The sequence below is a fragment of the Lipotes vexillifer genome, unplaced genomic scaffold (genome assembly GCF_000442215.2).
Source record: "Lipotes vexillifer unplaced genomic scaffold, Lipotes_vexillifer_v1.1 scaffold371, whole genome shotgun sequence".
In the NCBI taxonomy this organism is placed as follows: Eukaryota; Metazoa; Chordata; class Mammalia; order Artiodactyla; family Lipotidae; genus Lipotes; species Lipotes vexillifer.
In genome coordinates, this window is record NW_006786304.1 from 2,393,368 (window position 1) to 2,416,926 (window position 23,559).

The 23,559-nt window shown below is 39.6% G+C and overlaps 1 protein-coding gene across 4 annotated transcripts in view; it reads left to right on the plus strand.

Moving 5' to 3' along the window:
• Positions 1 to 23,260, plus strand: part of LOC103083411 (zinc finger protein 112) — a 30,680-nt gene extending 7,420 nt beyond the window's left edge. The window contains exons 2-5 of one of the 4 annotated variants that reach the window (XM_007458559.1): positions 4,751 to 4,769; positions 7,573 to 7,692; positions 11,251 to 11,346; positions 20,462 to 23,005. In XM_007458559.1, the coding sequence (XP_007458621.1) occupies positions 4,751 to 4,769; positions 7,573 to 7,692; positions 11,251 to 11,346; positions 20,462 to 22,962 (2,736 nt within the window). In that variant the 3' untranslated portion in view covers positions 22,963 to 23,005. Of the gene's footprint in view, positions 1 to 4,726; positions 4,770 to 7,565; positions 7,693 to 11,250; positions 11,347 to 20,461 lie in introns of those variants that run through there. The other 3 variants (XM_007458558.1, XM_007458561.1, XM_007458560.1) reach the window with 3 other exon arrangements.
• Positions 23,261 to 23,559: the final 299 nt, after the last annotated feature.

A 23,559-nucleotide genomic window follows, 5' to 3' on the forward strand; every position in this document is an offset into this window, starting at 1 on the left:
GCATGTGGGATCTAGTTCCCTGACCAGGGGTCAAACCTGGGTCCCCTGCATTGGGAGCGCAGAGTCTTAACCACTGTGCCATCAGGGAAGTCCCTGCTCTACTTTCTTTTATGACTTTGTCCATTGGTTGCTAGAAGTATGCTGTTTAATTTCTAAATGTTTGGAGATTGTCCAGATATCTTTTTGTTATTCATTTCTTGTTTAATGCTATAATAGAGAAAATATCACTTCTGGATACATCATAAACTTCTGAAAGTTAAAGATAAAAATTCTTGAGTACACTTAGAGAAAATATGTGGTAGAACAATGATTCATCCATTTGCAGATTTCTCATTGGAAATCATGTAGGCCAGAAAACATTGGAACAGCATCTTTGAGGTGCTTAAACAAATCGTCAACTCAGAATTATATATCCAGTGAAAATTTCCTTCAGGAAGAAGGGGGGAAATGTCACACCTGTGCTAAAAAGGAGTGTTAAAGGAATTTCTTTAGGTTGAACAGAAATGATACCAAATGGAAACTAGGAACTTCAGAAATGAAAAAAGAGTAACAAAAATAGTACGTTCTTTTGTAAATATAAAATATTGTTTTTCTCCTCTTAAAAATGCAACTGTTTAAAATAAAAATTATAGCTTTCTTGGCTAGAGCACTGTATATAGAGAATACATATGACACCTAATTCAAGAACGGGGGAATTGGTAAAATAATAACACTAAGTATACTGTGAAAGATATGTATATTGCAACCCTGGAGGAGGAAAAAAAAAAAAGGTGATAATAGCCAAAAACTAATAGATAAAAAGAGATGAATTTAATTCCAAAAAAATTCGACCCAAAAGAGGGCAGAAAAAGGGTCATAGAGGAAGAAAATCATGAAGGAAAAACAAGGAAAAATAATAAAATGGTAGACTTAAATCTGACCATATTAAAAATTACATGAGATGCTAATGACCTAAATATGCTAATTTTAAAAGATTGTTAAGATTGGATAAAGAACAAAAACTGAGTATATGCTGTCTAAAGGAGCCCCACTTTAGCTATAAGGATATAGATATGTTAAAAGGATTTTAAAAAAAGTACCATGCAAACATTAATCAAAAAAGGCTGGAGTGACTATATTAATATCAGACAAAATAGACTTCAGAACAAGGACTATTACCAGGGAGAGGTAGGGACATTACACCAAGCGTCAATTCACCACGTAGACATAATCCTAAATGTGTATCCAGAAAACAACGGAGCTTCAAACTACATGAAGAAAATCTGACAGAACTGAAACAAGAGATAGAGAAATCCACAATTAAATATGGAGATTTCAACACTCTTCTCAGTAATCAATACAAGCATGCTGAAACTCATTAAGAATACAAAACTGATTATTCCTACCTGAACAATGCCATTAACCAATTTGACCTTGCTGACATTTCTAGAACATGCTATCAATACAACAGAGTGCACATTACTTTCATAAGCTTCAGGTTTAGCAATTTCTGTTGACCTGTCTGAGTTCACTGGAGTTTCTGCTCCTTGTTTCTGATCTGTTTCTCCCACTCAGTTGCAGGTTTCTATGTAGCAGGGACTAGGTCAAGTTCTCATTGTGCTTATTGCCAAATATAGGGATTAGCAGAAAAGAGTTATTCAGTATCTGTTTGGGGTTGGTGTAGTTTTCCAACAAGCAGCAGAAAATAGGAACCTTCAGCTATGTGAGACTGTGTTCAAATTTTCTGAAAATGCATGTGGGAGAATAAACAGTATAACTATTCCCTGTCCTTTATCTCAATAAGTTTTGGTGGCATGCCAAAGCCACCAGCTTTTTCAGAATATTCCAAGGGTAATATACACCTATTGATAATTACTACCTAAAGTAAATATACTTAGAAACAAACCAAGGCTAATGTGTGGCTTCTGTATATTTCATGGTGATAATGAGGATGATACAAGTAATAGCTAACATTTATTAGGTGTTTATTATGAACCTCACTGGCTTTCTAATGTTTTGGTGCATTAACTCATCTGTTCTTCATAATAACCCTATTTTTATTTCCATTTTACAGATGAAGAAACAGAGGCATCAAGAGGTTAATTAACTAGTAAAAGTTTACTTTGCCAGTAAGTGGCAGAATCAAGATTGAAGCTTGGTGGCCTGATTCTATAGCCTGGGCTCTTGGGCAAAGCCCTGCTTTTATTAGACTGGCAAAGTGGGTTTTAGGAATTAATAAGGCTGCAGCCAAACCTGTTAAAAGGTATCCTGGAGCAGCTGAGTGTTAAAAGGTAACAGGGTCAAGGATGCAGGTGGGCAAACTACTGCCCATGGCTTATTTTTGTAAATCCCCTTTTCCTCCCCAGCTAAGAATGGTTCTTATTGGGTTGGCCAAAAGGTTCATTCGGTTTTTTTCTGTAAGATGGCTCTAGTAGCCCTTAGTTGTCTTTAACTTCATTCGAAACAATTTTGTTAGATTGTATGTAACAGCTGTCATATCAGTGTGCATTTATAAAAAGGCTTATGAATTTTTGTGTAGTCATTTTAATATTGAAGATGGAAGGAAAAGAAACATCTTTGGCATATTACGCTTTATTATTTCAAGAAAGGTAAAAACGTAACTGAAACGTGAAAAAAGATTTTTGCACTGTATGGAGAAGGTGCTGTGACTGATCAGATGTGTCAAAAGTGGTTTGCGAAGTTTCATACTGGAGATTTCTTGCTAGACGAGGCTCCCCGGTTGGGTAGACTGGTTGAAGTTGATAGCGAACAAATCGATACATTAATTGAGAACAATCAACGTTACACCACGCGGGAGATAGCCGACATACTCAAAATATCCAAATCAAGCATTGAAAATCATTTGCGCCAGCTTGGTTATGTTAATCGCTTTGATGTTTGGCTTCCGTGTAAGTTAAATGAAAAAAAACCTTCTTGACCATATTTCTGCATGCGATTCTCTACTTAAACGTAATGAAAATGTTCCGTTTTTAAAACAAATTGTGACGGACAATGAAAAATGGATACTGTACAATAATGTGGAATGGAGGAGATTGTGGAGCAAGTGAAATAAACCACCACCAACCACACCAAAGGCCGGTCTTCATCCAAAGAAGGTGATGTTGTGTATATGGTGGGATTGGAAGGGAGCCCTCAATTATAAGCTCCTTACGGAAAACCAAACAACTAGTTCCAACAAGTCTTGCTCCCAATTAGACCAACTGAAAGCAGCACTCGAGGGAAAGTGTCCAGAATTAGTCAACAGAAAATGCAAAATCTTCCATCAGGATAATGCAAGACCACATGTTTCTTTGATAACCAGGCAAAAACTGTCACAGCTTGGCTGGGAAGTTCTGATTCATCTGCCATATTCGCCAGACATTGCGCCTTCAGATTTCCATTTATTTCGGTCTTTACAAAATTCTCTTAATAAAAAAATTCCAATTCCCTGGAAGACTGTAAAAGGCACCTGGGACAGTTTTTTGCTCAGAAAGTTAAAAAGTTTTGGGAAGATGGAATTACGATGGAATTTTCTGCCTGGAAAATGGCAGAAGGTAGTGGAACAAAAGGGTGAATACATTGTTCAATAAAGTTCTTGGTGAAAATGAAAAATGTGTCTTTTATTTTTACTTAGAAACCAAAGGCACTTTTTGGCCAACCCAATACATATGAAAGGTTGTAAAAAGAACAAAAAGAACAGCATTCCACAGAGACAGTTTGTGGCCACGAAGCCCATGATTAGCCCTTTTTTGAGTTCTTTTTCTTCCACAGATGACTCTGAAGTTGCTTGGGAATAGTAAATAAGATAAATAACAGTAAATAACTATTGAGAACAGTAAATAACCTTGAGGAAGAACCCAAGAAATTAAACTCCTGTTCTCCAAATCCTCCCAAGGGTCAAGCAGTGAGCCAATGCTTTACACAGATATAGTAGCATCACGGGCTTCTTTAATCTTTATTATATCCATGTGGGAAGAGGGAGGTATCATTACCAGTTGAGCCTCCTCCCGCTTCAGGAGGAATAGTCACCAGCCACTAAACTTTTCAGAAGGGTGGGCTCAGTGTCTAAACAAATGTTATTATCAGGGCAACAACTTATTAAGTGAAAAGCCATAATCTCTGCCACGCAGATTTCTTTCAACCCCATCTGCAAGGACAGTTTTATGATGTAGAATAGTATCTGCTTCTCTGCAGCTACAAGATAATAGAAAACATTGGTATAGTTAACAACAGTTTTCCACTACTCACGCACATAATCCTAACAGCAATCTTACAGTGTTGGTACTATTACGATCCCAATGCTGCAGCTTGCAGAAATGAAACCTAGAGAGGTTAATTAATTTAACCATGATTAAAAATATATAGCAGATATATAGCAGTGCCAATATACAGCAATTTTATAGCAATGTGAGGTTTTGAAAACGAATTGTCCCCAGAGGCCACTTTTAACCAGTACCTCTCCTCTCCCACTTAACTGTCTCTCCTTTCCCACATTTCCCAGGATCAGAATGAGTACCTGGGGAACCTCGAGGTGTGTGAGAACTGCCAAGTATGGTGGTGCAGGCTGTCCTATGCTCATGGGCATCCTGCCAGGATAGCCTAGTGGCAGCTGGACCCCAGCCCACACCCTGCTTGTGAAGGTGTGTGTGCCTGGGAGGAGGGACACCTTTTTCTGATTTGCACAGAGATGCATTTCCCCCTCTCTCATGGCTTCTTTCTTTTTCCTTTTGTGCCTCTTCAGGTCTCTGCCTTTCCCCAGGAAACGGAGAAGATGATCAAGTTCCAGGTGAGTTGGATTTTTATTTCCGTCACTTAACAGGTATTTTATTTCTCAGTAAGTGGACACCTTTTTTCTCTTCCTTGCCAAGCATAAAGAATGACAGCAGACATTTAATACCATTTGTGTGCCGTGCTCTTTTGTTTCATTTTTTTTTAATTTCCCTTTTCAGTTTTTATTATCATTGTATTTCACAACTAATGGTGTGAAAGAGAATAGGAATTTTTTAAATGGGAAAGCCCACACATTATTACCCTGCTTACAAATCACCTGTGTTTTCCATGCTCATTTTTCATGTGCATTCATAACTATACTTGTAATAATAGATACAATTTTGAATTTTTTTTCACTTAAAATTATAGCACTTAATTTTTGTCATCTAATATTATTTCAATGAACTGTTATACACTCTCACCCATTTTTTTTAACTATTCGTCATTCACAAGCTTTTAAATTCATGAGGATTCTCAGTTTTACACAACAGTATCAGTTTCTCTACATCTAATCTTTACTCAAAAAGCAATTCTGAGGGGCTTCCCTGGTGGCGCAGTGGTTGAGAGTCCGCCTGCCGATGCAGGGGACGCGGGTTCGTGCCCCGGTCCGGGAGGATCCCACATGCCGCGGAGCGGCTGGGCCCGTGAGCCATGGCCTCTGGGCCTGCGCGTCTGGAGCCTGTGCTCCGCAACGGGAGAGGCCACAGCAGTGAGAGGCCCCCGTACCGCAAAAAAAAAAAAAAAAAACAATTCTGAGAGAATTCTGATACTATTTGTCCTTATGTTCTAGGGACTCAAAACTTAAAAAAAATTTTTTTTTCTTAAGTGGTACCTTTGTAAAAAGACTACTTAAAGGATGGTTTTGTCTAACAGGGTCATACTGAGGCTGAACTCAGAAAAAAATAGTGTTAGCTGTTTTCGTTCAAAAAGAGCTAGATTCTTTCTTTCCAGGACCTGAAAGCTTTCTTTGTGTGTGTCTGTGTCTGTGTGCCTGTGTGTCACACCATTCATGAATTAATTTATTAGAGCATTACGGGTACTTACTTTTACAATTTTAGTCATACTATAAGACACACAGGCACTTTCCATCTGTCGTGCTATTCACTGCTCTAAGAGGGACTTGGAATCATCTTCACTGTCAACATGAAGATAAGAGGTTCTTGTAAGTGGAAACCTGTTCAAGTTCCCGCAATAGGCAAGTATCTGGCCAACTCCAAAGACTTTGCCTTCTGGATTAAGAGTTATCAGGCATACCATTGGGGTGGAAAGAGGGGCAAAAAAACCCCAAACACACAGACAAACAAAAAACAAACCAGAGTTCTCATTCTGGTTTGTTTTTTGTTTGTCTGTGTTTCAGAGACCAAGACTTGAAGTTGTGATGTTCAGAGCTCCAGCCAGAACAAATACACTGTTGAGCAGCTCTTCATATAGAAATTTTAAATTTCCCTATAGCAAAAAATTAAAAGACAAATAGCAAGGTAGAAAGAAAAATCTTTATAACATACATGGAAGAAAAGGCCTTACTATCCCCAATTGAATGAATGTTATTACAAAACGAGAAATAGAGATGACCAGCAAACCTATGAAAAGAGAATGATGTTCATTACTAATCAACTTTGTGAAAAAAAATTTTTTGCCACACCAGGTGGGATCTTAGTTCCCTGACCAGGGATCGAACCTGTGCCCCTTGCAGTGGAAGTGCGGATTCTTAACCACTGGACCTCCAGAGAAGTTCCGTGAAAATTTTTTGAGATAACTAGGTTTTACTTCCCAAATTGACTTCTGAGATTATCAAAGATTTTTTTTTTTTAATATTCATGTCCATTGTTGGCCAGGGTATAGAGGTTTAGGGATTTATACTTTCTTGGAAGCAGAATAAGTTAAGAAAAATCTTTTTGGAGGAAACATCTGCCATTATGGTTTCAAAACTTTAAAGTTTGTTATTCTTCAACATTACCATTTCTATTTTTTGTAATTTATTTTAAGGAGATAACCAGCAGAATTCCAGGGACTAAGGTCTATATGGAAAGATTTTTTTGCAACATTGTTTATAATAAGTAATCTAAAACTAAGCATGCATTATTTGGATCAGTTCACTATATTCTCAGTCATCAATTTCTTGAATTACTATGCAGCCCTGAAGTGGGATGCCAGAAATCGTCGTCGTCATCATCATCATCATCATCCATCATCATCACAATAATAGTTATCATTTATTGGGTACTTACTATGTACCAGTCACTGTTCCTGAGTGCTTTACCTAGTCACTCGTTTTATTACCAGTACCCTAAGGTACAGTTAACAGCCTGCAAATGAAGAGAGGATGAGGACCAAGTCCAAGGTCCCACCGCAGAGCTTCCTAATGTGAACACAGGCATTCAGGCTCCAGAGCTGTGCCCATAAATGCTGCACATCTAGATGGGGCACAGAGGAGGAGCTACATACTCGAACAGTAAGGGTGACTCATGCCCTGTAAGATCAGCACATTAAATAAGTGGTGTAAGTGTATAAAAGAGGGAAAACAGACTCCATCACACGCTGTTGGAACTAAAGCTTTTCTAGCAGCCCACGTGATGCACCAGAGTTCCAGGGACTTACCTATAGGAGTACTAACAAAAGGCAGCAATTTAAAGTGCAAAGATTTCTTTTCCTGCAGCCCTTCTGGTGGATGGAATTGGCAGTGTGAAAAGCAAACAGAAGGCAGCTACTGAAATTTGACTCAGTCCCTCGGAATCCGGAACAGCTTCCCATTCTTGACACTTTCTCAGTGCTGCCCCTCTTCCATAAACATAGTCTGTGTGTGTTTGGTATTGTAGGAGCCAGTGTCCTTCAAGGACGTGGCCGTGGTCTTCACCGAAGGGGAGCTGGGGCTGCTGGACTCTGCCCAGAGGAAGCTGTACCGAGACGTGATGCTGGAGAACTTCCGGAACCTGCTCTCAGTGGGTGAGGATGGGTGCCCTCTGTGACGCAGTGTCAGCCTCCTGGTGTGTCTTTGTGTGCGCAGTTGCTTGAAGCTCTGGGACTCCTAAAATCATTCTTTGAGCTTGGGTACCTACGAGTCCCAATAATCCCTGTGCAGCAGAGACAAGATGTTTCTGTCCAGGAAAGAAATCTGTCCTTTGAACTATAAATGGGCAGCTTGTGGTGCTGCGCCACTGGTTTGTCATAAAATCAGTTTAGTGAGTTGCTCCAGCTTCTTTGTTTTTCAGGGTTCCAGTAGCTGTAGTTGTTTTTGTTTATTGTTTTTGGCGTGGGGCGGGGGGCACCACACCACACGGCTTGCAGGATCTTAGTTCCTCTACCAGGGATTGAACCTAGGCCTTCGTCAGTGAAAGCACCGAGTCCTAACCACTGGACCGCCAGGGAATTCCCACTGTAGTTGCTTATAAATGTGATTTTTCACAGGTATTTTATTTTTTGCTTTAACAATGTATTTGTAAATAACTTCAGACTTAACAGAAAATTTGCAAAAGTAAAAGTATAGAACAAGAACACCCATATAGCTTTTGCCTAGATTCACCTGTAGTAACATTTTACCCCATTTAAATTTTATCATTTATGTGCGTGTTCTTTCTCTCTCCATAAATATTTATGTGTATGTATGAAAACATATGTATATACCTAATTTTTTTCTGAACCATTTGAGGGTAATTTACGTACACCATGGCCCTATTATCTCTAAATACTTCAGTGTATATGCAGAGTTCAGGAATCCCAAGACTACCCTTACTGTGACACCAGTTGCAAGCTCGGGGGGGTCCCCTGGGCCTCAGTAATTTGCTAGAACTCTCAGAAGTCACTAAAAGCTGTTATGCTCACAGCTACACTTTATTACATGGAAAGGATACAGAATAAAATCAGCCTAGAGAAGAGACGCCTGGAGCAGAGTCCAGGGGAGTTTCCAGCACAAACTCCCAGCTGTCCTCTCCCAGTGGAGTCGTGGACAGCACTCAGTCTCCCCATCGGTGACCGGTGACCGTACATGCGGAGTGTTGCCAACCAGGGAGGCTCACACAAACCTTGGTGTCCAGAGCTTTGATTGCGGCTTGGTCACATAGATGTGGTTGGGCACCTCTGTGGCTGACTTTGGTTTCCATCCGCCCCCTCACTCCCTGGAGATCAAGCTGATACACATGGCCTAAAGGCCCCACCATAAATCACATTGTTAAACTCTCTGGTGTGGCCCAGGGCCTCCAGGTAAAAAAAGACACTCTTATCAGGCAGTACATGGCCAGTGCTTAGAGATCATCTCCCAAGGGCTGAGGGCAAAAGCCAGACCTCTCCTTGGGCAAGGTTAATACTTCACTGAACAGTATATTTTGTAGAAATAGGAATATTCTCTTGCGTATCCCCAGTGCAGATATAGTACTTTTATCCAGTCTATCATTTATACCCTAATCTTATCAGCAGAGCCAATTATATAACTTAAAGCATATTTTTCTCTCTCCAGGGCAAGATCCAGCCTAGGGTCTAGTCTAGCTGTCAGTGTTTCTTTAGCCTCCTTTAATATGGAGCATTTTCACAGCATTGCTTTGCCTTTTAAGACTGACTTTTTAAAGAATACTGCTACTCCCTCCCCCCATTTTTAATAAAGCATTCCTAGTATTTCCTCATAATTTGATTCAGATGATCCATTCTGGCTGGAACTCTGCAGTTGGTAGTGGTGTGTCCTTTAGAGGATATCACATCTAGAGACACACCATCTGTCCCTCATTAGTGATGCTAATTTTCATCACCCTGTCAAGATGTCCAATTTCTCCACTGTAAGATTACTGCTTTGTTTCCTCTTGCAGTCACAAGGCAACAATTTTTAAAGACCACACAAACATTTCCCTATAGACTTAGCATCCATTGATGATTCTTGCCGTATCCAGTCTTTACCATGATAGTTACCAAATGATGATTTTCTGACTTCGTGCTTCCTTCACACATAGCATTGAGCACTTGGCATTCTACAGAAAGCAAGAGCCCCTCTCTCTTAACCATTTATTTATTTATTATTTGTAGGGACTTGTGAATTCTCTTATAAAAATGATTTGTAATTTATTACTGTAATAATTATCTTGCTAAAGTTGTTCCAAATTTGACCCCTTTAAGCTGACTCCTTGCCCTTGTAATATGCCCCCAGCCTTTTTTTGAGCACTCTCTTATTTGGGGGCATAGTATGCTGTCCTAGGCTCATCCTTTACTTTGCCCCAGCTCTGGAATCATTTGTTTCATTTATTGGGGAATGGTATTTAACACCAAGGTCTGGATGCTAGGGATTGTCCTTGCCACTGTGGTTTCTTTGTTTCCTGGTCTCAGGGTTTAGAGCTAGGAGGTAGGGGTGTGTCTGTGTGTGTATATTCATATACATACACATATACATGCACACATATTGATATAAATATGTATACATATGAATAGTTATTCAGTTTCATTCAAAATAAGAGAGATGTTAATTCAGATTATACTGAAACACCGTTTTTCATCCATAAGATTAGCAAAACTTCAAAAACATAACACTGTATTTTTGGGGCAAAGCTGTGGGGAATAAAACACTTTCATGTATTGAAAGTAGGAGTGCAACTCGATAACCACCCCTAAGGAGAGGAATTTGACAATATCTAACAAACTATGGAGTTACCTTTTCCCAGTTCACTTGTAGGAATTTTCCCTAAAGATAACAAAGTGCAAAAGAGCATTAATAGTATACTAGTTTGTGTAAGGAGGAAGGGAAAATAAGTAAATATATGAATATCTGCCGACCTTTATAAGAAGAAACACAGGAAGGATTAATCAGGAAATCATGAAGTTAGTTTCTTATAAGTGGGTGGAAGGTAATAGTGTGGAGGGGATGTTTGAGAGACTTACACTTGTCTGAATACACCTTTTTGTCTAGTTTGGACTTTTGAAAATATGTTGGTTCAACACATTCTGAAAAGTAAATCAAATAAGAAGGCAAAGGGATGATAATCTAAAAGAAAAATGAATTGTATTCGAAATTAATACCTTAGCCACAATGAATAGAGAAAAGAAAGAATTCACGGAGGTAGCTAAGGAACACAGTGTATAACTCTATACCCTTAGTTTTAGGTACAGTGGGAGGGGGATGGGAGAATGACTTGCAATCCTGAACACCTTTTAGTGGATTTGTTTATTGCTCTGATATGGAATAAGCAATTCTGAGACTATTTTAGATGTACTACAGGTGCCAAGGCCATTCAATGGAGAAAGTATCATCTTTTCAACAGATGGTGCTGAAGCATTTGGACTTCTGTATGCATATATTTGCATGCCTCACACCTACCAAAAAATTAACTCAAAATGGATAAGAGACATAGTGTAAAATGTAACTTCTAGAAAGAAGCACAGGAGAAAATCTTCATGACCTTGGGTTAGGCAAAGAGGTCTTAGATATGATCCCCAAAACATGACTCAGAAAAGAAAAAAAGAAAAAAAAAACACACAAGTGGGACTGGGTCGAAATTTAAAACTTTTGCTGTCCTCGCCTTTTTGCAGGGAATCAGCCCTTCAAACCGGAGCTTATATTCCAGCTGGAGAGAGAAGAAGAGCTTTTGATGATGGAGACAGAGACCCAGAGAGAAGGGTGTTCAGGTGAGAACCATCCAGCAGTGACCCAGAAGCCAGAGAGCCCCTCCTGAAACATGAGTCAGAAAATGTCAGGCCCTGAGGTGTCTGTCCCCTCACCCCCTCTAGCTTTCCATATTCTAGCTCATTCATTCTGTCCCAGCTGCACTGGCCCATTGCTGCCCATCAGACCTCTCAGTATTATGCTTCTGCTTCAGGTTACTTGGCTTGCTTTGCTCTGTGCCGTGACTGAGTGAATTGGTTAATACATGTGTGGTCTTTCACTGTCTTCGGTCCTCCTTGAGGCAGCAATAGGTATAGAATAAATCATTGTGGTGGAGGGATACTCCAGAATCTTGTTTGTCAACTGATGAATACCTGTCCTAATTCTAACTGTTTAGGTGTCCTTGAGTATTCATGGATAGGTAGCCATTATTCCTAAAAGATGAATAGCCAGTCAGCTAAAGGAAATATCAAAAATGATCAATGCCAACATTATAATTGACCCTTCCCATGCAGCAATTTCAAGGGAGACACTCTTGCATTAACTTCCTCATTCACATGCCCAGCTCTTTATCTTCCCATTCTGTCCTCTCTTTTCACCGTCGCATCCCCTAACACCTAAACAGTCTCTTGACCTAGCTACAGTTTTTTAAAAAAATTTTATTCAATTTACTTAACTTAAAAAAAAACAACAGTTCACCTATTTTTCCCATCCCCCAACCCCTGTCTCTTGCAACCAACAGTCTGTTCTCTGTATCTGTGAGCTTGGTTGGTTTTGTGTGTTTGTTGCGGGGCGGGGGGTGGTGACTTTAGATTCCACATATAAGAGAGATCGAGCGGCATTTGTCTTCAGATACCTCAAGGTCTACCCATATTGTTGCAAATGGCAAGATTTCATTTTTATTTATGGCTGAATTTTCTTTATCCATTCATCCATCAGTGGACACTTAGATTGTTTCCTTATCTTGACTATTGTAAATAATGCTGCAGTGTACATGGGGGTGCATATATTTTTTCTTTTTTTGTATGAATTTATTTATTTTTATTTATTTATTTTGGGCTGCATTGGGTCTTTGTTGCCGTGCACGGGCTTTCTCTAGTTGCGGTGAGCGGGGGTTACTCTTCGTTGTGGTGTATGGGCTTCTCATTGCGGTGGCTTCTCTTTGTTGCAGAGCACGGGCTGTAGGCGCATGGGCTTCAGTAGTTGTGGCACACGAGCTCAGTAGTTGTGGCTCGTGGGCTCTAGAGCACAGGCTCAGTAGTTGTGGCGCACGGGCTTAGTTGCTCCACGGCATGTGGAATCTTCCCGGACCAGGGCTCGAACCCACGTCTCCTGCATTGGCAGGCGGATTCTGTTTTTTTTGTGTGTGTGTGGTACGCGGGCCTCTCACTGTTGTGGCCTCTCCCGTTGCGGAGCACAGGCTCCAGATGCGCAGGCCCATTGGCCATGGCCCATGGGCCCAGCCGCTCTGCGGCATGTGGGATCCTCCCGGACTGGGGCACGAACCCGTGTCCCCTGCATCGGCAGGCGGACTCTCAGCCACTGCGCCACCAGGGAAGCCTGGCAGGTGGATTCTTAATCACTGTGCCACCAGGGAAGCCCCATATATCTTTTCGAGTTACTGTTTTCGTTTTCTTCAGATAAATACACAGAAGTAGAATTGCTGAATCATATGATAGTTCTATTTTTAATTTTTTGAGGACCCTCCATACTGATTTCCATAGTGGCTGCACCAACTTCCATTCCCACCAGTAGTGTACAAGGGCTCCCTCTCCTCCACATCCTTGCCACCATTTGTTATCTCTTGTCTTTTTGATAACAGACATCCTAACAGGTGGGAGGTGATAATCTCATTGTGGATTTGATTTGCATTTCCCTGATGATTAATGTTGTTGAGCATCTTTTTATGAACCTGTTGGCCATCTGTATGTCTTCTTTGGGAAAATGTCTATTCTGGTCTTCTGCCCATTTTTTAAATCAGATTGTTTGTTTTTTGCTATTGAATTGTATGAGTTCTTTCTATATTTTGGATATAACCCCTTATCAAATATATGATTTGCACATATTTTTCTCCCATTCAGTAGTTTGCCTTTTCATTTTATTGTTGGTTTTCTTAGCTGTGCAGAAGCTTCTTAGTTTGTATGTAGCCCCACTTGTTTATTTTTGCTTTTGTTTCTTTTGCTTTTGATGAAGGATAAAATGATTTTTATCCTTCATTTTGTTAATGTGGTGTATCACACTTACTGATTTGCAGATGTCGAACCATCCTTGCATCCCTACAATAAATCCCATTTGATTTTGGTGTATGACCCTTTTAATGTGTTGTTGAATTCAGTTTGCTAATATTTTGTTTAGGATTTTTACATTATGTTCATCAGAGATATTGGCCTGTAATTTTCTTTTTGAAGTGGAACTTCCAAGTTGGACATATATGGGAGTCCCAACATTTTAGTAATGTTTTTGAGTCCTCAGACCCTGGTGTCAGAAGCCATGGTCACACCTGTGTAGCTAAGGATGTTCCTGGGTGAGAAGGAGAGTCAATTGAAAATTTCAAAACAAATTACTTCACTTCTATAATTTTTTGTTTCCATCTCAGTTAACATTCAGAGTCATAATATACTCTCTAGAGCAGAGGTCAGCAAAGTTTTTCTCTAAAGGTCCAGATAGTGAATATTTTAGGCTTTGCTGGCCATATGTGGTCTCTGTCACATATTCTTCTTTGTTTTTTCTTACACCATTTAAAAAAATGTAAAATCTATTCTTGTTCTTAAGCTACACAAAAACAGGGCTAGGGCCGTAGCGTGCCAGTCCCCCTGCCTGATAGCATCAGTAGGAATGTAATGTCATATTTTAAAATATCTTTTTATTTAATTTTTTATATTAATGCAAAATTTTGAAAATGTACATTCTTATTTTTAATATACTAATTTTTCTCCTTCATGGTACCTTGAGCAAGAAATCCCTCCCAATCTGAGATTATCTCTTTTTAAAAATAATCATCACTACATAATCCAGTATGTGGGTATGACATGCATCATTTACCCATTTTTTAATTGATGGGCATTCATTTCTCTGCCGTCTCCCTTGTTTTTTTACTACTAATATAGAAAGTACAGCAATAAAAACCCCAATCCAAATGTCGTTGGGTACTAGTGATTTTATTTCTGTGGAATAAATTACCTGGTGATTCAGAGATTCAAAGAGAAAAACCATCCTACTGAGCTGGTTTTTTTGGGCTGCGTCAGGTCTTAGTTGCGGCACATGGGATCTTTGTTGAAGCATGTGGGATCTTTTCATTACGGCGCAGTCTCTTCGTTGCAGTGCTCAGGCTTCCCTCTGGTTATAGTGTGCGGATTTTCTCTCCAGTTGTGGTGTGTGGGCTCCAGGGCGCATGGGCTCCAGAGCACGTGGGCTCCGTAGTTTGCTGCACGTGGGTTCTCTCATTGAGGCGGGTTCTCTCATGTGAGCTCAGTAGTTGTGGTGCACAGGCATAGTTGCCCCGCGGCATGTGGGATCTTAGGTCCCTGACCGGGATTGAACCCACGTCCCCTGCATTGGAAGGTGGATTCTTTACCACTGGACCACCAGGGAAGTCCCCTTACTGAGCTTTAACTTTGGAGTTGTAACCAAGAGAGACATAATTATCCCCATTGACTTTCCTGCAGCCTCTAGGAGCTGATTTAATTGACATGGGCAAAGAAATATTTTTAAAATGATAGTCTTACAACCACTCTGTTAGCGGAAGAACTATCTCAATTTCCACTAGGAAAGAGAACGATGTCAATAAATAATGGCTTCTTTTTTTTATTTTTGGCTGTATTGGGTCTTCATTGCTGCACGTGGGCTTTCTTTAGTTGTGGTGAGTGGGGGCTACTCGTCATTGCGGTGAGCGGGCTCTAGGTACATGGGAGTAGTGGCATGTGGGCTCAGTAGTTGTGGCTCACGGGCTCTAGAGCACAGGCTCAGTAGTTGTGGCACACTGGCTTCGTTGCTCCGTGACATGTGAGATCTTCCTGGACCAGGGCTCGAACCATGTCCCCTGCATTGGCAGGTGGATACCTAACCACTGCGCCACCAGGGAAGTCCCAATAATGGCTTCTTAACTGTCCATCTTCTTGCAAGATGTTTCAAGTCGCAACCCATCCATCTCTCCCAAAGTCAGCATCTGCATAAATTTCCTAGTTTTTTTTCAGGCCAGGCAAGGAAGATTCAAGGTGAGAAAAACAAGAGTTAGGAAGACCAGCCCCTGTCTTTCTTTTCATCCCCTGTTCAAAAATAAGTATATATTTCTTCGTCTTTATTTTGTACACGTTAGCCATTAAATAAACAAATGTTAATGTAGATTTTAGACAGTTTTCAAGCCTTCATCCCCATAAAGATCTAGTGTATAATTTTCAACAGGTGACCGTTATAACCTGGGAAAAGAAGTTGTACTCTCAGCTTTCATACATCCTGAGGGAAAGAAAGAATATATCTCAAGTGGTAATTTGTTCCCAGTATTTTGAAACTTCAGTCTGTGTAGGCATGAAACTAAGAGGTACAAACCTACCTGTTGATATTTTTCCAAGTTTCCACATTTGAACTTTGCATTTGAGCCTTATAATTGTTTCATTACAAGCTTTATACCTTCCTCAACTATTTACACCAGTGGTTTTCATACTTTTTTGGCCATGGCCTTCAGTATGTAATGTAACCCAGTACAGACCTATGTGTGTATACATATCTGCAAGTCTGAAACAAGCATTTATGCACTGATACCCTGACATGCAGTGCAACTCTGATATTTTCTGTCCTTTTTAAAATTGCATGTCACAATCTATTAAATTGATCTTAAGCCTCACTAATGGTTTCCCACCATTTGTGTTCTTGTGCTGTTATAGGCTATTCATTCCAAATACATCCAGTAATATTCCATAATCTGTTTTCAGCCTTCTCTGCCAGTGATTAAATTTTGTCTTCTATTGGAAAGTGATAAGAAAAATAATTTTACTTGGAGTAAAAAAGATGATTTGTAGTCCATGTTTACATAAAATCAGCTTGTCAGTCCACATAAGTAAACAAAATCTGTTTCATGGAATTGCCTGATTAATTTGATCAGAGGTGCAGAGTCAACAACCTTTTAGAGCCACCTGCACCCGTTGCTGACATGAGGCATCACGATCCCCAGGGGCTCTGAAAGGTGATCCTTTACCAACACTATACCTTAATGCTGCTGACTGCCGCCGATGCGATCTGAAATTCCCAGCAGGGATGGAAAGGGAAGTTTCCGGTCCATAGCGCCGGGCAAGCATCATTGCTGTATAAACTAAGGGCTTCTGGGCTTTCTTTTTTTCCCCATAGCAGATTATTCCTGTTTTTCATTTCCAGTGTCATCTCTAATTATAGCAAAACCATCTACTTCATTAACCAGGAGATACTTACTTTTAGTAATCTCCATCTTTCAAGTAATAAGGTGATCCCTGAAAATTATCTTGCTTTTTCTTCTCTTTCCTTGGTAGTTTGCTGGTTCCAGCTAGGTCTGAATACCATTCCTGTCAGTAGTTCTCACGTAGCTGTTCTCAGCTATTTCCTTTGATAATTTTAATTCCTTTATGGCTTAATTAGAATATCAAACATCACTGGGTTAAGAGTTGTCGAAGTCGTAACTTAACCTTATATGTTAACCTTAACTAAACCTTAAGTTTTAATGCAACCTTTCATAAATACCTTATGATGTCTTACACATGCCAATCACGTTGATCTAGCATTACAATTCCTTGCCAGAATTTCCTTTTTAATAGAAAACTTACTACATTTGCATTAACTAACTGCAGGCATAAAGTACATATGGGTAAAATAGCATGTTGTTAATAAAATATGACACATCTGTTTTTTAAATTATACATATGTTTAATTACTTTTTTCTTATAATTGTTAGATTACTTTTTTGATCATTTACAGTGGTGGCATCTGATCTCAGGCTGTGATAGGCTGGCCATTTTATGCTAGAATAGTCTTTGTTTTCTGCATTTCACTTCTTCTGTCTCCACCCCACATAACCCTGTTCTTGTTTTCAAAGAGGCAGATCTCGGAGATATTACAGGTTCAGTTCCAGAGCACTGCAATAAAGCAAATATTGCATATAAAGCAAGTCAGAAATTTTTTGGTTTCCTAGTGCATATAAAAGTCATGTTTATACTACACTGTAGTTTATTAAGTGTGCAATAGCATTATGCTAATAAAACAATTCACATACCTTAACTAAAAAATATTTTATAGCTAAAAAATGCTAACCATCATCTGAGCCTTCAGTGAGTCATAGTAGTAACATCAAAGATCACAGATAACCATGACAAATATAATAATGAAAAAGTTTGAAATATTGTGAGAATTACCAAAATGTAACACAGAGACATGAAATGAGCAAATTCTGTTGGAAAAATAGAGCCAGTAGGCTTGCTCAATATAGGGTTGCCTTCAATTTGTAAGAAACTCTACCTGTGAAGCACACTAAAGCAAAGCACAGTAAAAAGGTATGGAGTATATTTTTCCCTGTAGACTGAGTTAAAATGGTTTCTGAAATGAGAGCTTTGTGGCATAGAGTTGGATGTTGTAGCCATTGTTAATGTACATGAATAGAAAGAACTCTTCTTCTCAAGCTCATATGGAACATTCACCAAGATAGACCATATTCTGAATCATAAAACACACCTTAACAAATTTAAAAGAATAGAAATTTTGCAGTGCCTACTCTCAGACTGCAATAGAAGTCAATAAATCAAATAACTGGAAAACCTCAAATGGAGATTAAACAATACACTTCCAAATAACACATGGGTCAAAGAAGAAATCTCAAGAGAAATTTTAAGATATTTTGAACTACATGAAAATGAAAACACAACTTACCAAAATTTGCGGGCTGCAGCAAAAGCACTGCTTTGAGGAAAATTTATAGCATTGAATACATGTAATAGAAAAGAAGAAAGGTCTAAAATCAATCATCTAAGCTTCCACCTTAGGAAACTAGAAAAAGAAAAGCAAATTGTAAGCAGAAGAAAAGTAAGTAGAAGACAAGAATAAGAATTGGAAATAAGAAATCAGTAGAGAAAATCAATGAAACCAAAAGCTGGTTCTTTGAAAAGATGCCTAAAATGGATAAGCTTCTTAGCTAGGGTAACTAAGAAAAAGAGACACAAATTACAAATATCACAGAAATGCAAATTACTAATATCAGAAATGAAAGAGGGAACATGACTACAGAACCTGTGGGCATTAAAAGAATAAAAAAGGAATACTATGAAAAAACTCTATGCCCACAAATTTGACAGCCTAGATGAAATAGACCAATTCCTTGAAAGACACATTTGCCAAAAGGAAAGTAAAGCTATTTACTTTATTTGACATGCCTCGTATACTGTGTCCCTTCATTTCACTATTATATAACATATTAATATAGTAATTGAAAGCTTTGCTTCTGAGAAACCAAAGACATCACTAGGCATTTTTTAAATTAATTTTTTATTGGAGTATAGTTGGTTGGCATTTTTTTTTAAAGTACTACTGAGATGAGTACTCATAGACATGCCTTAAAGTGTTACCCTGCAGTCAGTGCACTGCCCCAGCTCCTGCTGCCACGCAATCATCAGTGTGGCCTTTTATTTTTAATTTTTTTATAAATTGGGCATAGGGTGGGGCTACAGGTAAGATTTTATACAAGAAAAACTACACCATTTATTTTCAAAATTAAAAAGACACAATCCACAAGATTCTTGTGACCTTTGCTTTTCTCATCAGCAGGTGATATCTGAGTGTAGCCCTACCTCTCATACAGCCTTTCAACATTGCAGTAAAACTGCCATCACCAATTCCTTTCCCATGAAAAATAACACATATATGCACTTTCAGTTCTGTGAGTGAGAGTGACTCAAGCTGTGATCTATTCATTATGTGCTTATTGAGCAACTACTATTCACTAGGAGTGTTACAGACAGTGAGGGTAATGCTGTGTACACAGCGAAGTGCTTGTCCTTGTGCGTAATCCACCCCAGTGTGGAGAGACAGAAAAACACAAAGAATTATCATGTTTGAGGATAATGTTCATGTTATGCAAAAAATCCTCTTTTACTGCTTCCCCCCACCCCCCGGATGCTGAAAGAGAATTAACGTACTGCCAAGTGTTAGGAGAGTGCATGTTATTACTTCAACCCTGTTGGACCACCGGTCCTCAGGGAGTACACTTCTCTCACCAGGATATGAAGATCTGCTGCCTGCTGATAATCTGAGCTTTCTTAACTAAGGGACAAGCCATTTCCACCCAGACATACCCATCTTCAACTCTTCTGGAGCCTCAAATTCCCTAAACATTAAAGTAATTTTCCAGCAAAATGGTGCAAGCCAAAGTCAATGTTCGTTGAGTTTTGTTTGTTTGATAACAAAGGATACCTACTGGTGCCATAAAACTTGCCTATGCTTCCCTCAGCCTCCATTTTTTTCTGATGTCTTTGGAGTTGAATTCTGTCACCCGTGTTTTACATTCTGACCTGCACCATGGCCCTTGATAATTGCAAAATATCTTTTGAAAGGAGTTAAAGCTGATAATGGCTTACAGTGACTTAGAAGAGCTTATTAGTCTCATGAAGATAAAGAGTGAATTAGAGATAGGCAGTTTGATGCCTCAAGCATAGATTAAAGATCTACTTTTACCATCATTTGCACAGCATTTAACATGCAGTCTTCTTAAAAACAAACAAAAATGTTACCATGCCCATTACTATCAGGGCAGAAAGCATTTATCCACTTGAAACTATACTCTTTCCAATTTGAGACTATCCCCTTCTGTTTTCTTGAAATCTCCAGGCAGCCCATGATAATATGTGTATGGTTTAACTAGGCATTTTGAACAGGGCCACCATCTTCGATGTCCAGGTTGTGTTGCAAAGCCCTGATTTTGAGGCATGCAGATAGCCTGAATTCTGTGGATGCTACTTATATTCCTGGTGTAGCCAAAGATGAGCCATTTTCTAAGTATCATCAGAGGTAGTAACATGAATTTTCCTCCAGTTTATTGAAGCTGCATATCATCATCTAAGTGCAAAATCTTGAAATCTCTGAATAAAAGCATTCACTGTGTACACGTCTAAAATCTCTTTATTCTTATAGGAACCAAGAGTCAACATATTATGGAAAGTATTCAAGAAGTGGGATTAAGCTGCCTTTCTCCCAAAGAGCTTTCCACCTGGCAGACCTGGCAACAAGGTGCAGGCATGTTAACCGGGTGTCAAGATTCCGTGAAAATTTTTCAAGAGAATATTTCTCAGCTGCAAAAACAAGGCGATTCCCCCTGCCAAGTTTGGGCAGGAATTCCGATTCAGATTTCTGAAGATGAGAACTACGTATTGACTCATATAGGAGATGGTTCCCATGACATAAAAAGTCAAGAATTTCCCTCTTGGAGAGCCCAGCATTCTTGGAGGAAAATGTATCTTACAGAGTCACGTAATTATCAGTGTAGATGTCAGAAAATTTCCATGAAAAATGATTTCTGTATGTCTGAAAGTATCAGTTGGATCTCACATCACAATGATAATCTGGGTGTACACAGAACAGAAAAAATCTATAGCTGCCATGACTGTGGAGAAGATGTCCTGAAGGTTTCATTGCTTAATCAAGACTTAATTCAGAAAGGGCAAAAGCCTTACCCTGGTAATGAGTACAGAAAAGCCTTCAACAATGACTCCAGTTCTGAAGATCTTCAGCAGTTACACTTAGAAGGAAAGCCCTGTACATACAGTCCATGTGGAAAGGACTGTAGTTACAGTTCATTTCTTCATACTCATCAAAGTGTTTGTAGAGGAGACAACTGTGTTTCTGAGAGTTCACATCTGCAATGCCATCAGAAAGTACTCGCAGACAAGGTGACATTTAAATATGAATATGGTGAGAATGTCAATCAGTGTTCCTCTCATAACACATATGAACTTACTCACACAGGAGAGGTGTCCAACAGATGCAACATTTGTGAGAAGGGCTTCAGTCATAGCTTAGACCTTAGTAGTAGTTTTAGGGTCCATACTGAGCGGGAGCCCTATGAATTTGAGGAGAATGGGAATGCCTTTAACCAGAATTCTTGCCTTCGAGCCCATCAGAAAATCCAAACTGAAGAGAAACTATACACAGATGTGGAGTGTGAGAAGGGTTTCATTTGTAACTCAGATTGTAACATTCAGCACAGAGTTCACATGGAAGAGATTCCCTATAATTCTGAGGTGTGTGGTAACGGCTTCAGTCTGGCCTCACATTTTCAAGATCTTCAGATAGTCCACACTAGGGAACAAGCATATAAACGTTATACATGTGGTAACAGCTTCAGCCAAAATTCATATCTTCAAGGCCATCAGAAAATTCACATTGGAGAGAAACCTTACAAGGAGTGTGGGAATGGCTTCAGTTGGAATTCAAAACCTAAAGATCATCAGAGAGTCCACACTGGAGAGAAGCCATACAAATGCAATGCATGTGGTAAAGTCTTCAGTCATAGATCAATTCTTAATGTTCATCAGAGGGTCCACACAGGAGAGAAACCTTTTAAATGTGAGGAGTGTGATAAGGGATTCAGTCGGAGTTCATACCTTCAAGCCCATCAGAGAGTCCACACTGGAGAAAAACCATACAAATGTGAGGAGTGTGGGAAGGGATTCAGTCGGAGTTCATACCTTCAAGGCCATCAGAGAGTCCACACTGGAGAGAAACCATACAAGTGTGAGGAGTGTGGGAAGGGATTCAGTCGGAGTTCACACCTTCAAGGCCATCAGAGAGTTCACACTGGAGAAAAACCATTCAAGTGTGAGGAGTGTGGGAAGGGATTCAGTTGGAGCTTTAATCTTCAAATTCATCAGAGGGTTCACACAGGAGAGAAACCCTATAAATGTGGAGAATGTGATAAGGGCTTCAGTAAGGCCTCAACTCTTCTGGCCCATCAGAGAGTCCACACAGGAGAGAAGCCATACCAATGTGGTGAGTGTGGTAAGAGCTTCAGTCAGAGATCGTACCTTCAAAGCCATCAGAGTGTCCACACTGGCGAGAGACCATATATATGTGAGGTGTGTGGGAAGGGCTTCAGTCAGAGAGCGTATCTTCAAGGTCATCAGAGAGTCCACACCAGAGTGAAGCCATACAAATGTGAGATGTGTGGGAAGGGCTTTAGTCAGAGCTCACGCCTTGAAGCACATCAGAGGGTCCACACAGGAGGGAAACCATACAAATGTGAGGTGTGCACAAAGGGTTTCAGTGAACGTTCACGCCTTCAAGCACATCAGAGGGTCCACACAGAAGGGAGGCCCTATAAATGTGAACAGTGCGGTAAGGGTTTCAGTGGGTTTTCAAGTCTTCAAGCCCATCACAGAGTCCACACTGGGGAAAAGCCATACAAATGTGAGGTGTGTGGTAAGGGCTTCAGTCAGAGATCAAACCTCCAGGCTCATCAGAGAGTCCACACGGGAGAGAAACCATACAAATGCGATGCATGTGGTAAGGGTTTCCGTTGGAGCTCAGGTCTTCTAATTCATCAAAGAGTCCATAGTGGTGATACATTCTATAAAAGTGAAGAGTATGGTAAGGATTATCTTTCTTCAGAGAATCCATACAAAAGTGAAATTCTGTAAAATGGTATTCTGTTGCATTCTGAAGTCCTCAAATGAGAGCTGAAATTTTCCATTCACTCCAGTTCTTAAAGTAGAAAAAGAATTTCTTTCATGAAAAGGTAATGTTTCTGCCCAACATCAGGATTCACAATAGTCAGGAGACCACACAGCAGAGACATCTAATGAAAGGGGTTCCATACGGGATTTTGTGAGAACTTTAACATGTCATTGCACATTACTTTAACCAGTTGTTGCACTAGGGCTTAAAAAAGATGAGTATAGTCAGGATTTTAACAGAAGCACAGTGATGAGCATGCCTAAATCCACGTCCACTGGAATGTAAAGTTAATGAGAGAAGGGGCTTCATGCATTGTGAAGTCTCCAAAGCCACGACACTGCATAACTCAATATTAGGTGCTTGGTACTTTTTGCTAAATGACTAAAAGTGTGTAAAGGTATCATGTTTGAAATTTTTATTAAGCTTATTTTCTCCAAAAAGTCATTTAAAAATGTATTTGGAGGAGGAATACTGCAAGTAATGTAAGCACTTCAAGTAAATATTATTTGAAATGTATCAGCAATATCACAATCTGAAACTACATGAATTTGGTTGTAACC